We start from the raw sequence: 15720 nt of genomic DNA on the forward strand, positions 1-15720 counted from the left end.
CTGACTCAAGTGTTCTCCTTTTGCATATTTGTAACTCCATTGTCCAAAATGAGGAACCCAGCTCTCAGTACCCTTATTAGTCTGTTGGCTTAGTAGGTGAATACCCTGGAGGTCCCCATTCTCCATCTGGCAGGCGCCCTGTGCCCCACTGGGCTCGGTCTCCCCACACCCCGGGCCCGCACCTGTCTCACCCGTGAGACCCGATCCTGCTCAGCTGTGGGACTGAAGTGCTGGAGGAGGAGAAAGTTGCCGGGCTCAGTCGGTGTCTCAGGAGCTGCACGCTTCCTCTGGGCCTTGTCGGGGGCCCGGATGCTCTGCGTTCCTGTCTGAGGTCCTCCGGCCTGGCTCACTGCTCCTGTCCCCATCAGCACCCTCTCGCTGGCATTTCCCCTGAACAGCGTCAGGTCTCCCACAGCCCTGTTGATTTGAGGAACCGCTTTGCAGCCTGATTTATCAAAAATAAAAATAGAGTGATTTTCAGAGTATTTTAGACACCGTTTTGCACTCAACCTCAGTTCTTTAAACTCTGGCTACTTTATAGCCATCGCAGTTATTATTTCTTTTCTCTTAAAACAGTATATCCCTGAAGTAAGGGGAAAAAAAATAATAAGCACAGAATTGCTGATAAGCAGAAACATGTGAAAAGAGACAGCAGTTTGTGTGTGTTTGCAACGTAACCTTTTCACTTGCTGTTGGGGAATTATCCTAAAGCGGTACATCAATACCGAAAGACACAAAACTGGAACTCTGCACGCCGTCATAAAACCAGGAAAAAAAGTGAAGCAGGCATTTGTGGCTGCGAGCTCCCTTCTGGCGGTAGCAAAAAGCCAGAAGCCCTTTTGTGAGTCACAGGACAGCCAGCGGCTGCCTACAGATAACCCCATCACGGCCCCAGACGGAAGGGCTTTGCCGTGAGGGTGAGAGTTTAACTCAGTTAAGAAAGGCTGAGGCTGCTGATGGCCGTGTCCTGAACTCCTGAAATCATCTCTCCCATCCTACTGATGTGCAGGAAGGAACAGTACTCGCCGACTCCGTTCCCATGTATCATGGCTCGCAGCGGGGCCAGCTTGTCTGGTATTCACCTCCTGTGTCTCTGAACCTTCTCTCTCGCAGAACACGTACACCAATGCAGATAAGTTACTCGAGGCGGCCGAGCAGCTGGCCCAGACCGGGGAATGTGACCCGGAAGAGATCTATCAGGCTGCCCATCAGCTCGAGGACCGGATACAGGATTTCGTGCGACGCGTTGAGCAGCGGAAGGTCCTCCTGGACATGTCGGTGTCCTTTCACACCCACGTGAAAGAGGTAAGCTTCCAGGGGACAGAGACGGAGCCCTGCCCGGAAGGGCCTTGGGGCTCCATGGGCGGAACGAGGGTGATTGTGATGTCAGGCAGTGGACCAGAGGTGGCCCGAGAGGACGGGTCGCCCGTGGGTGGTGGTGGCGGGGACCCAGCTGGCCATGCTGGCCTGCCTTTGTCACACGGGCACACGCGCGCCATCTCCCGGGGAGGCGCCTGCCAGGAGCAGGCCTGTGTGGGGGGGGTGGCCTGGGGAGCTGCGGGTCAGGAGGAGAGCAGGGAAAACAGGGGCTGGAGGAGACCCTCGGAGAGAGCAGGGTATGTCCATTTTAGCAGAGGCGGATGACCTGCACTTGGGGTCAGGGCCGTGGGGCTTCCTTTCTGCCTGTGAGCCTGTCATGTGGTTGAAGGCATGGCTGCTCTCTGATTTTATCAGACTGTGTGGCTGCCCCCAGATACTCGTAGGAGTGCATTTTATATAATGCTGAATTTATTAACAGTGCTGTCATCAGTGAGCTCTCCTGGTAAACTTGTCTTGGGATAAGAGATAATGTGTCATTTGGTAAGTGGAAAGTAGGTTGGTATTATATCTTGCATGTGTGTTATTCTTAGTGAAAACCGTAGTCCAGTATAAAATTTAAAAAAAAGAACATCATAGAAAGTTTCAGTTGAAGAAACTATAATATTATGTAACCTTTGAAGTAATAGGATTTATAACAAAAGCTAAAGTTTTCAGTAGGACTGCAAATTTAAAATGTCACCTTTACTGCATCTTATTTCTAAGGGGATAAATTCTCCATTTCACAGCTCTTTACAAACTGGAAATGGGGGCCCTTTTAGGTAATTTGAGGTTGAGTCCAGAAAGGCTGTAGTAACAGGCTAGAAAGAAAGATCTGGAAGACACGGGACTACGGAAGACACTTGCAAACGGGTAGGCCTGGCTTGCCTTATTTAAAGACATTCACTCAGGAACTTGTGCATTTGTTTAAAAGAAAAGAAGTTCTCTGCACGTTTGGGATCTTGGGCAGTCAGTCCTCAACCAGGCCATCTGTAGCTTGAATGTTTGACTCCAGGAAAACCATATTCACTTTCAACTCTGAAATTTTGTGAGCCCCGGAGATCTAGTATGTAATACTCGCTCGTGTCCAACTCTTTGCGCCCCTCTGCACGTGGCCCGCCAGGCTGCTCTGTCCATGCGACTCTCCCGACAGGAATACTGGAGTGGCTTGCCGGGCCCTCCTCCAGGGGAGGCTAGTATAGGGGGCGTATGTGGTGAGTGTCTGGGACCCTGAGCACCCCTTTCTGGGAAGGGGCGGGTGCCCTTTGGATCCTACACTCTTTGTCAGCATAGAAAACTGACAGGAGCAGCTTCTTTTTCTGGTTTAGTAATGCCACCACTAAAAAAGACTTCACAGTGTTTATAAAGACACTGTTTTTCTCCAAGGAGACACATTAAGCAGACGTTGATTAACAGCGGTTTCTGACTACGGCTGCAGGTTCACCAGTCCTCGTCACTCCTCTTGAGTCAGGCCACTACCACTAGTCTGTCTGCCCCCGCCAGCTCCCAGCCCCGCTGCAGCCCTGCCGCCAGAAACACACATGTCGTGGCTCAGACCACCTTGCTTGTCCCCTCAGTGATTCTCTGTGTATCTGGGGCACCAGCCTGAATCACCGCCGCATCCTCACGGACTGGTCCATGTGGTTGGATGCACTGCTTTTCTACTCTTCTGCAGTGGCTAGCAGTCGTCTGTCGTGTGTGGTCACCCCCGCCCCGCACTCGAGAACTCTCTCTCCATGCACCTGTTTGGGGAGAGCTGTGGGTTACTCTGTCTTTTCCATCAGTAGTATTATAGGATGCTAGCTGCTCTTTCTCTCTTGCATTTTCTCCACCCTGAGAGAGAGAAGGATGATGCGCGTGAAAAAGCAGGTTGTGTCTTTGCTCTTTAAGCTGTGACAGGCAGAAAGCAGAGCCGACTGGACCTTCCTGAGGGCGGCGCAGTGGGCGGGGGGCTGCTGTTCCTCACCCAGGCTGCAGGGGCCGCTGTGGGCCTGGATGGGCCCCTGGGCAGCAGGCACAGGCTGAGCTGAGGGAAGGGCAGCTCAGTCTGCAGGGCACACGGGGGCCGCTGGAGGGATGTGTGTGTCCCAGGCCTCAGGTTAGGCATATTCTCAGCAGGATTCGTGAAGATTTAACTTGCATTTAGGACACACACACAAAAAAGGCACTTTCCATGAAGTGCTATTTATGACTTTGATCACCTTTTCCACTTTTTGTTACGGTTCTCGCGGAACAGGCACTAAAGGGAAGCCGGAAGGAAAGCCTTTTACAAAAGCCGTTCTCCAGAGACTTAACTTTGGGTTCACTGGATTTTGTAACATCAGCAGCATTTTTAAGGAAAAATTTTACAGTGAAAGCGTTAGCCAACTATAGAATCTGTTGTCACTAGGCCTGGACATTTACTGAAAAGTGAAAATACATTTTGTTCTCTTGACTTACACGTAGGAACTTGTAGTATATGTGAAGTTTGTAGACTAAGGAGAACTTAAACGTGTTCGAAAAGTGAAGCGGTTCCCCTTCACAATTCGAGACATTTCCATGCATTCATTCTTTCCTTTGTATATGAAAGACCATCGCAGTAGCAGAGAAACTGGTGTGTATGTTTCCTGTGATTTGGTTCCTTGTAAATGTGCCCCCAAAGTGACCTGGGCCAGGGGAGGGTTGGGTGACAGCTGGGGGAGGGGTGCGTAGCAGGACACTCGTGTACCCAGGGACCCAGAGGGCAGGCCTTTAGGGAAGCTGGTCACCCAGGGCGTGGAATGTGCTGTGATTCTTCCCCTCCATGTGCTTGGACTGCATTTTTGGCCCCCATCATTTTGTCCGTAGATTTTTTTTTCTTGACCAGCCCAAGAATCTTCCTCTGTCTCCTTTCTCTCTGCTGCACAAAGGCGCTCCGACCCGCCAGGGTACTTGGCAGGTTTTATGTAGGAGGGAATGGATTCTTCAGTCATTGTGTTTTGAAAACGGTTATTGAAAGATGACTTCATTTAGAACAAATTTCATTATTTGCTTTAAAACAAAATTAAAAGTGAGAGAAAGGCCAGGAGGAGGAAATCATGCTAATTAAATGTGTGTTTGCATCAAGGCACTAAATATTTTAACATATCAGATGAATGAAAACTTGCTAGAGATTTAAGTTATCAGAGTGAATTTTTCTCAAGCAGCTCATATGGCTTAAAATCACACAGAGCGAGATAGAAAAGGCGAGTTGCCATTTTCGTTTAGGCAAGTACAGGAAGCTTTTAAGAAGTTAACAGTCAGAGGTTCTCCTGACACGGACATTCACCTTCCTCACGCCCAGATGTTTGACTGCACGTGCTTTTATTTCTCACTTGATCCGGAGCACAGCCCCCTCCATCTTGTAGTCAATCTTTGGCTCTCTGTGGAGCAAGTAATTCAGAGCTGGTCTCATTAGCAGCCAACTTGGAGAAGGTGCCAGCGCACAGTGATATCTGCTCAGTGTTGGGTCAGGAATTTCTCTGAGCGAAGGCTGGTGGTTGTAAGTCTTGCTGCAGACTGAGCACTTAGGCTCAGCATGGAGACCTCAGCCTCCACTCTCTTAGACCTGGAGGACAGAACCTAGGTGCTTGTTCCCAGGAAGAAGGAAAAGAGGAAACACAGCGGACCCGAGAACAACATGGCTTTGAACTCCGCAGGTCTACACACGCATGGATGTTTTTCAGCTACATGATCTGCAGATGCTGAACTGCAGATGTGGAGGGACCCTGGATGCAGAGGGCTGACTGTAGATCCTCCATGGATTTCTGACTGTGCAGAGGGTCGGTGTCCCTACCCCTGTGTTGTTCAAGGGTCAGCTGCGTTTTCACAGGGATGGCAAGTGTCTTATACCTTGAGGTTGAATGCAGAGGTGGCTGAGAGAGGTGGTCAGCTCCAGTCTCACACTTGAACCCAGATTGGGAGGCGTCCTGGGACACTTTCCTTGTTTTTTTTTTTTTTCTCTGAAAGTATTCATGAAATTATTTAATCTCTCATGACACTTGAAGACTGTTCATCTGTCCTTTTTTTTTTTTGTCCTTTTTTTTTAAATGATTTTGAAGTAGTAGTATTTAAAAGGAATGCTGATTTTAAGAGAGATTTTTGTCTTCTACCTGTTATCTCTTTGTTCCCTTCAGTTTTTGTTGCATTTTATTCACATCAGTTCTGATTATAATTCTCCCACTAGAGACCTTTGTTAGCTGTCCTCCTTTCCTTTTGAATGCATTTTCCACTGTTTATCTTTCATCTGTTTACCCTTTCACTCATTCATTCCAAAGTATCTCCCAAGCCAACTGTAACATCCAGGGAGGGAATATTAAAATGAATGACAAGGAAAGAACATACTTTTGTGTGTGTCATGTATTTTAGATGTCTGTTTCTCCTCCTAGAGGTTGAGTCACTTGAAGACCAGAAGCTCGTTTCCCTTGTCCTTGTAGCCTGCTTCCCAGGCTTAGCAGATACTCGGTCACTTCGTGGAACAATTGATGTCTATTTCTAGCTGATCATCCCCGAGACTTAATGATAGAGGGCCATGGTTCCATTTTCAAATATAGCAAAGGCATAATTATTGTCATCCATTCATACTCTTCAACTTCATCCTCAAAATTAGGTCCCGAGTCAACTGATAATTACCTTTGAAATGTGTGGATTATTTGAGGCAACCAGGTGGTGACCTTGAGTCCTCAGCCCAAGTTTATTTCCGGAGCCCAGTCGGTGGCCTTGAGCTGTTTTTTTTGTTGTTGTTATTCACTTGGTTCCCAGGAGCCATGGTTTCCCAGGAAAGATGATTCCCATTGGAATCGGGCTGTGATTCTTGCTGGGTTAAGTCAAGAAGCCTTTCGTTGCTGCTTCTGCAAGCTCACACCCTGCATTGGGACAAGTTTTTGTTTGGGGAAACGCCCAAGAAAGAGGAACCTTTCATTTTATTCAGAAGTCAAAAACATCATCCACCACCTGGAGATGTTTTGGTCACGGCATGCCAGCCTGGCTTCATTTCTGTGCCTAACGGTTAGGCAGGCAGACCTCTTTCTTTGCCCTGGGCCAGCGGCCAGCATCCCCCGGGAGCAGGGAGAGCACCATGGGCACCCTGCCCCTGCTCGGTGTGGGATCGTGAGGATGCGGGAGCACAAGGCTCCTGTATTCACGGTGTGGAGCTTCCCAGCTGCTTCTCCCACCATCCTTGCCACGTGTGAAAACCTCCCTTGTGACTCACCCACCAGCCAGCTCTCAAAGGGCCTCGATTCCTTTTCTCTTCTTTCCCCATGGAGCTGGAGAAGCAGTCTGGCGTCTGGCAGTTAAACTGATTCAGGAAAGGTTAAACCGACTACAGGCAGCTCGTGGCCCTCGCGTGGACCACAGTTGCCCTCTGATAGGTCTTGGATTGCAGGCATTGTCAGTCCAGCCCTGTTCAGGACACCTGCCCTTTCCAGTTCAGTTCAGTTGCTCAGTCGTGTCCAACTCTTTGTGACCCCGTGGACCGCAGCCTGCCAGGCCTCCCCGTCCATCGCCAACTCCCAGAGTTTACTTAAACTCATGTCCATTGAGTCGGTGATGGCATCCAGCCATCTCATCCTCTGTCCTCTCCTTCTCCTCCTGCCTTCAATCTTCCCAGCATCAGGGTCTTTTCAGATAAATCAGTTCTTTGTATCAGGTGACCAAAGTATTGGAGTTTCAACTTCAGCATCAGTCCTTCCAATGAATTTTCAGGACTGATTTCCTTTAGGATGGACTGGTTGGATCTCTTTGCAGTCCAAGGAACTCTCAAGAGTCTTTTCGAACACCACAGTTCAAAAGCATCAATTCTTTGGCACTCAGCTTTCTTTGTAGTCCAACTCTCACATCCATATGTGACTACTGGGAAAAAATCATAGCTTTGACTAGACAGACCTTTGTTGACAAAGTAATGTCTCTGCTTTTTAATAATGCTGTCTAGGTTGGTCATAATTTTTCTTCCAAGGAGCAGGTGTCTTTTAACTTCATAGCGGCAGTCACCATCTACAGTGATTTTGGAGCCCACAAAAATTAAGTCAGCCACTGTTTCCATTGTTTCCCCATCTATTTCCCATGAGGTGATGGGACCAGATGCCATGATCTTAGTTTTCTGAACTCTGCCCTTTCCAGAAAAGCCCCGTTTTTGTTCACAGTAGGACTCCCCGCAGGTGAGGGATCGTGGTCCTTCTCCTGGTGACCCAAGCCTCTCCAGCACCGATTTCTCTGAATCCCTTGTGTTTCCCATGCAAAGGTCTCTCAAATTTGGTTCCCAGTTTTTCAAGACTTTTATTTTGAAGTTCTTGGCTCTATTTTCGGTCATCTCTCTGTAGTCTCTAAAATGATTTGCTTTATTGTTTATCCTTAAATATGTGTGATACCTTGAGATATAGTTTCTTTTTGTAACTTCCTGTTTTGAAATATTTATGATCACAGAAAGTTGGGAGGAAGGGAAACAGGAGGTTCCCGTACCTTCTCCCGTCATCCCTGAGGGGTCACATCTCGCAAAACCACGTGCCTTGTCAGAGTGTGAATGTGACTTTGCCACACTTTCAGAGCTTACTCGAGTTCCCCCACGTGTGCATGCCCCTGTGTGTATGTGTACATACAAGCACACATGTTTAGTTTCATGCAGTTTTGTCGTGTGTAGATTCGTGTAACCATCACCGCCCTTCCACACACAGACACACAGAATCACCCCACCACCGGTAGACTCCTCCGTCCTGCCTCTTTACAGCCATGCCCACCCCTCAGCCCTGGCAACAGCTCATCTGTCGCTCTCCACCCCTGTAATTTTATGTCACAAATGTATAGATGGCATCATACCACGGGTACCTTTTTGAGACCTGCTTTTCCTCTAGGCACAGTTCCCTGTGGGGCCCGTCCCTGTCATTTCACGTGGCACAGTTCCCCGTGGGGCCCGTCCCTATCGTTTCACATAGTACTTTGTCTCTGAGTAGCCTCTCATTGTCCGGACACATCACTGTTTCTGAACAATTTACCTCTTAAGGAACAATTAGGTTTTTTTGACTTTTCCAAGAAGAGAAACTGTAGACCTTCTTGTGCAGGTTTTTGCATGAACTGAAGTTTTCATGTCTTTGGGATAATTGCCCGAGAGTACAATCGCTGGGTCCTTTGGTTAAACACATACTGTTCTGAAAGAAAGTGCTAGACTTTTCCAGAGTGACTGTACCATTTTAGACGCACAGTAGCAATTTACGATCGGTCTGTAGCTTATTCACATCTCAGAGGTCCAGGATTGCTTTGACATACTTGTCAATGGGAAAGGTTAAGATCAAATGCAGAATATTTTAGGAAGTAAAGTTTAGCTTAGATGATGAAATCTTTTTCATTTTTATGTTAATATTCAGTTCTTTAGATGAACTCTCTAAGTATGCTCTTAAATGTTTGATTTCTTTAGTTTATTTATCTGATATAGATACAAATAAACAGGTGAATGGCCACAAGCAATGGGACACTTGGGGTCTAGAGCCATCCACTGCATCATTAGCCCTTGCATTTAGCCTTAGATTTTAATTTTGGACATTTAGTAGCTCCCTATTGGTTTAGCAACTATGTCTTCACATAGGTTGTGGGATCTGGGTTTTTTTTTTTTCTTTTTTTTAAAGTAGGTGGTCTTCCCCTGGATGGGACTGTCCCCCAAAGTAGTTCTAATCATTTCTGATTTCCTTCTGTAAAAATATAATCTTTATTAAAATAATGAAGAAAGTGTATTAAGCCTGGTACATTCCCTGACTTAACTGACTGAGTAACGTGGGGCAGACTGCTCTGGTGCCTCGGCTCTCTCTGCAGAATTGGGAATAACAGCATTTCTGAGGGTTATGGGCCATACACCCTCCAAGTCCTAGCTGCCAGTGAAGGTCTGTGTTTTTCCTCATCCCCGTCTTGTTACACGACAGATGATTTAAACATAAGACGCAGAGCTACGACCGCCTGGGTGTGAATCCTTGGGTACAGCCCCGAGACCTCCCTTACTCACCTTTGACAACAGGAACTGCTCGATCTGCCTCTGCTGCCCTTTCTCAGAGTCGGTGCCTCACTCTGACCCCTCAGGTCGGCCGTCAGGACCTTGCCAGGTGTCCTTCTCCAGCTGCACCCAGGGCAGTGCCCGGGGCAGAGGCAGTGGCTCCAGACTACCTTTGCTCCTGGCTCCATCACGTTGGCACCTGTGGCTTTCTTTGTTCACATCGCTCACTACTTTTGTTTCCAGCCAGAGCTACAAAATAAATGAAATTCCCACTCCCACCCCCAAATAAATATGTGGAAAACCTTTGGCTTTTGGCCAGTGAGGAAAGAGGGATATTATTATCTAAAAGGAAAATTCTTTTTTCAGTTTAGTATAATTCATGTTAAAGCATTATTTTTGTTAGAGAATGGTTTAAAGCTGGTTTCTCTCTCAGGGCATAGTGGCTCAGATGGTAGAGCATCTGCCTGGAATGCAGGAGACCCAGGTTGGATCCCAGGGTCAGGAATATCCCCTGGAGAAGAAAATGGCAACCCACTCCAGTACTCTTGCCTGGAAAATCCCATGGACGGAGGAGCCTGGCGGGCTACAGTCCAAGGGGTCACTAAGAGTCAGACATGACTGAGCGACTTCACTTTTTTCACTTTAAAGCTGGTTTAAATTCATGAATTTTCTGTTTCTCCTTATCATCCCAGTATTTTTAGCTAGAGAAAATTTTTAGATCAAGAGAGAAACTAGTTAGTGTGTGAAACTGTAGGCAACTCTTAATATACATGACATAAAGTAGTCAGTAAATGATTATTAAATGAGTGAATTAATAATATACTATCTGATTTCCATGGTAATCCCTCATTACAACATCACACGCCTCTGCACTGACTCCAGGTTGTAGTGTTTCTTGTTTAAGGGTCCCTTCTGCATGCAGAGTCGCAGAGGTCTGCTTTCATTGGCTGTTTGTAGACTGGCCTAAGTTCGTGTGACTAAGAGGTGAACCACGGTACAGCAGTTCAGGGAACACAACGTTATTGGTCTCAAAATGCCCAAAGGAAAGTGCTGCTGCTGCTGCTAAGTCGCGTCAGTCGTGTCCGACTCTGTGCGACCCCATAGACGGCAGCCCACCAGGCTCCTCTGTCCCTGGGATTCTCCAGGCAAGAACACTGGAGTGGGTTGCCATTTCCTTCTCCAATGCATGAAAGTGAAAAGTGAAAGTGAAGTCACTCAGTCGTGTCTGACTCTTAGCAACCCCATGGACTGCAGCCCACCAGGCTCCTCCGTCCATGGGATTTTCCAGGCAAGAGCACTGGAGTGGGGTGCCATTGCCTTCTCCCAAATGAAATTGGATGTGTATATAATCTTGTTTACTTGTCAGACTTCTTTTTACAGGACATTTTACTATTCTTATTTTCTTATTTCAGTACTCAGCTTCATAAACTAAATGTGATAGGGCTGTGATGAATTGAGAAAAATAAACTGTTGATGTGTATTTCCGTCATGTGCTGTTACTGATCATTGTTTTTATTGAATAAGTGGTAGAAAGATTGATCCCCACAGCGTTTTGTCAAAAAGCTTAAAGCCCTAGGTAAGCTTGGCCTGTGAGGACTGAAAAGACTCTTTTGGTTTTGTTGTTGTTTGTTTTCTCTTCCTTTTTCTAAAGCACAAAATCTAGAAACACAAGATTGAGAAAGGTTTGGACTTTCTTCTTGGGACCAGTGTTGTTGATAGGTACGAATTAATAACCAAAATGGGTGAAGATTTTCTAAGAGCAAATTTATTTATTTCTTCTAAATGATTTTGAATCTCTATTCCAAGGCAGGTCAGATCCCTGGGTAGTAAAACAACCTGATAATTAGATCACCAGATTGGGTCTATTGATCTCTGAGGAACTGAGTGAAAAGGGAGAGATGCTAGAAAGCAGAAAATGCACTTGTGCCTTTTTAAGATGGTAGATTTCACATATTACTTGGGTTGGAATCAGTCCTAAGCAGAGTTCTAGAAAAGACAGTTTATAAACTGCCTTTTAAAAGGGAGAAACCGAGTAAACAAGTTATGCCATGGGAACTTTATTTCATTCTTTAATAGGTTTTTGTTTGATGAAGAGTATACAGTGGAATTGGGCTTCCCTGGTGGCCCAGTTGTAAAGAATCCTCCTGCCAAGGAAGGAAACTTGGGTTCCATCCCTGGTTTGGGAAGATCCCTGGAGAAGGAGATGGCAACCCACTCCAGTGTTCTTGCCTGGAGAATCCCAGGGGCAGAGGAGCCTGGTGGGCTGCAGTCCATGGGGTTGCAAAGAGTCGGACACGACTGAGCAACTAAACAGCAATACAGTGGAATCAGTGAGCATTTGACATTTAATTTGTACACAAGAGAGAAAAATGTGGGGTGAATGACTGTGAAAAAGAATTGATTTAGAGTGCCAGTTAACACACAGTCAAGACTGTCCTTATCCTCCCAAACTGGTCTCCTAGGAGACCTTGCCGAGAAGAAAGGGTTTGTAACTTTCTTTCGTAACCCATACCCAGCATGTGAATAAGGGAAGTCATTTCCAGCCCAGGCCCATATTCGAATCAGCTTGTTGATGAAGGAGGTTGTAGGAGATGGAGACCAGTCATCCAGGTGAACCCCACGCCGCACAGACAGATGGTTTTAATCCCTGGTGTCACCTTTATAGGGGAGCAGACTCTGTGGTCAGTGTGTCTTTAACCTTACTCCACTGACCTAGTCAGAACTTTCATGTCTGTCTGGGACATCTGGAGAGATTATGCATCCAAAGCCAACCAGCCTGAAAACTTGCTTTGTTGTGTTGCGAGTGATTTATCTTGAAAATGGGCAGATTGCCATAAAGCCAGGACAGGCTTGGTGCTGGAGCAGAAATCATCGTGGCTGTATCAAAAGCCCTGGCTGGTGAGGCTGGCAGTGGGGCGCCGGTTACTGGATGACCTCAGCGGGGCTGGAGGATGTTTGCCCTGCAGACCTCTGCCCGCGCAGAATCCTGCGAATGGGCGGATTGGTGCGGAGGACAAGCTTATTGAAGTCTAGACCAGGGTCTGCCAGATATGTCAGATAAGAAAATAGGTTCTGAGAAGATCCCAGCAAACATAAGTCCAGATCTATCACAGATCACATTCATGGGTGTTAATTTATGAGTCTGCTTTGACTCGAAATAGGTGGGGGAGTTCCCTGGTGGTCCATTGCCCACCTGCCAGTACAGGAGATGTGGGTTTGATCCCTGGTCAGGGAACTAATAAGATCCCCTGGAGAAGGAAGAGGCAACCCAACCCACTCCAGTGTTCTTGCCTGGAAAATCCCATGGACAGAGGAGCCTGGTGGGCTACAGTGCATGGGGGGTTGCAGAGTCGGACATGACTGAGCAACTGACACTTTCAAGAAAAACCAGGTGCTCCTGAAGCCCTTCCTCCTCAGTCAGGCGACAGGCACGTGCCCCCAAAAGACCCAGTTGCTCATTTCAGACTGAGGAACATGCTGCTCGTAGCTGGAACAGTTCCGCTTTGATCCAGGCTTCCTCTGCCAGAAACAGAATCGTGTTTTTCTGTGCGTGGCAGGCACCCACTGCAATTCCGCCTGTAAATTGACATCGAAACCGCCCACTTCTGCTGCCAGCTCTTACGGTTCCCACACTGGCCCTGCACCCCGCCCTTTCCCACTGGTACCTGAATGACTGTCACAAACAAGAGCAGGGACGTGGACACCAGTGGTGGTGGCTTCTGTTCACCAGGTGCTTGTCGGGATTGAGCGCTGCCACACCTCTGGTCTTTTCTCTCGATTCCCAAAGTGGCTTTGCCTCTTAGGGGAGGCACACATGGTAAAATGCTCCCATTTCACAGAGGAGGAAATCGAAGGCAGAGAAGGCCAAGGACTTGCCCGAGGTCACGCAGGGGATCACGGACCCTCCTCTGATGCTCCAAATGTCCCAGGCTTGCAGGCTCCACCTGGGTGAGGCTGCAGATGGAGCAGGGCTCCCATCTGACCCAGTTAGAGACTCAGTCCTTGCCTGGGCTCCCCCCGCCCCAGTGAGCCCGTCTAGGAGCCTCGCTAACAAAGGAGGGGCTTTTTCAGGGGACTTTCTCCCAGCAGAGCCTTCATTCCTTCTTTAGGCTTCACCCAGCACAGCGTGGAGGATGTGGGGAAGGGGCTCGAATAGGGAGCACACGGGGGTCCGACCCAGCTGGATGCTGGACCCAAGACCAGTCTGTCCCACATCTTAGCACTGGCTTTTCTCCCAAAAACCCCACCTGTCTTCCTGAACCTGGCCCGTGATCCATGTCTGTACACACCTGCACCCCATTCTGGGCCGGGTTGACGTTCTCCGCGTGGAATGCCTGGTCACACCCTGGATGGCCTCTAGGGGGCAGCGTTGCCTAACTCTGGCTGCAGACCCGGTTCTCTTAGAGGCAGAATCTGTGCTGCTGAGAACTTGGGTCGACTGCAGCTCCTCTCTCTCTCTGGGGCAGAGGTTTATCTTTTTATTGTAAATTAGCAGCATGCACAGATGTACAGGCTTTAACCCTCTTAGGAAATCTGTGGTGAAAAGTTTCACAGGTATCCTAGAGACTCTTTCTCATTCCTTTATTCCGAGGTTATTTTAGGCATCATAGGTACCACTTTGAAACCTTAAAAATAGACTTTGCCTGAATCATGTTGTATTATTATGATACGTCTGAGTTCATCATCAACTGGCATCAGAAATGACCTCTCTCTGAGACTTTATCTTCCAAAACGAATTTCCTGTAGGACCAGGGAGACGAATTCTAAAGGGGCAAAGGATCTTTGGGTGTTTCAATTGTGGATTTACGTGTAGCTGGTTCTTCTACCTAGGTTATTATTCCCTTTTCAACTGTGTGAACCCAGGATGGACCCTGGTGGTCTGCTCCACACCTGGGCCCTTCACTGGCCCCACAGCCGGGGCGGAGTGCACCCTCCACCCGATGTGTGTCGAGAGGTCCAGGGTGTCGAGGGAGCAAATTAGTTCTTTCCGGGTTGCCCTCAATCTTTCCCAGCATCAGGGTCTTTTCCAGTGGGTCAGCTGTTCACGTCAGGTGGCTAAAGTGTTGGAGTTTTTAGGGGTAAAAAGATGTAAATGTGGTGCAGTGTTAAATTTATGAGAATAAGTGACTTATTTTGAACAACTGGTCAGAACTTGGGCATGTTTTGAAAAATATCCATAGGAAGAACAATTACAAAAACTAGTTCTTACTATCAGAATTTTTCTTGTAAGAATAAAACTATAATGGTGGCTGACGTTGACTTATTTTGAAGAAATATATATCATCTTGTTGAATCTTCTCAGTAACTCCCCGAGGTAGGCATTGTTATTACCCTCTTCATTTTCTGGATGAGAATTCCAAGACATAGATCCATCCAGGTTAAGTTGCCCAAGTCACACCCTGGGAAATGTTAAGTCAGGATTGGAACTCAAGACAATCTGGCTTCAGAACCCACACTCGTAATTGTTATTCAATATTATGAGAAAAGTGTTTTTATAAATTATTTGTGGCTAAAACACTTTTCTGTTGAGATATAAACGACACATATTAGTTTCAGGTATACAGCATAATGATTTAATACTTGCATATATTGTGAAGTCATCACCTTCCCAAGGAACGTTTTTCATGGGAAATATTAAAGCAAATTAAGAGATTTCCTCTGGTCACAGTGCTTTCATCCATCCTATTATTTATAACTACAGCAGTTCATGAGAATTTAGAGGAAAAAATAAACTAGAGTATGTTATTCTTTATAGATGGTGCAGAAAATCAATCCATATTCAGTCTGTTGATGAACGGCGTTTTTCACGTTGAAATGCAGCATCAGTGTGAAGTGTGACCAGGTCTGGGGGCCTCCTTTCTGACACTCGACTGGTTTTGCTCCTGAGTTGGCACTGCTAATAGATTTGCCCATGTGTGCAGGTTACTTTATCACCTAGGGGCCCCTCTTCTTCAATCTGTAAGATCACAGAGTTGGACCAGCCTTTCTCTGAAATGCCTTTAGTTAAAATCCTTGGATTGTATGAAATTTGGTATCTTATAAAAAATGAGTAAATAACATGACACAGGTTGATATTTTAACATTTTTAGTAAAATTAACTCTTTAGGGCCCTAAGTACTTGACTAAAAATAAGTCCTTTGCCAGCACTTCCCTTATTTTTAAATTTAATTGGCCTATTTAAAGAGCCAACTGCCAGTGCTGTTTTCAACTAAATGCATGTTTAGCAACAAAAGAACTCTTACAAGGTTAGCTTGGACTTGCCTTCACTAGTCATTAGGGAATGGCTAATTAAAGCTGTAATAAGAAACCACTCATTTCGAATGTCTCCAATTAAAAAGACCAACCACATCGGGTATCGGTGAGGGTGTGGCAGGACTGGAGCGCTCGCATAC

At 46.8% G+C, this 15720-nt stretch overlaps 1 protein-coding gene across 7 annotated transcripts in view; it reads left to right on the top strand.

The window, feature by feature from the left end:
• The window catches only part of TRIO (trio Rho guanine nucleotide exchange factor), a 349762-nt gene that overhangs the window by 186376 nt on the left and 147666 nt on the right, over nucleotides 1–15720 (top strand). For all 7 annotated transcript variants that reach the window (XM_065905271.1, XM_065905278.1, XM_065905277.1 and 4 more), the window contains exon 11: nucleotides 1114–1305. In XM_065905271.1, coding sequence (XP_065761343.1) covers nucleotides 1114–1305 — 192 coding nt within the window. The remainder of the gene's footprint in view (nucleotides 1–1113; nucleotides 1306–15720) is intronic.

This window comes from Muntiacus reevesi, chromosome 14 (genome assembly GCF_963930625.1).
Source record: "Muntiacus reevesi chromosome 14, mMunRee1.1, whole genome shotgun sequence".
Classification (NCBI taxonomy): Eukaryota; Metazoa; Chordata; class Mammalia; order Artiodactyla; family Cervidae; genus Muntiacus; species Muntiacus reevesi.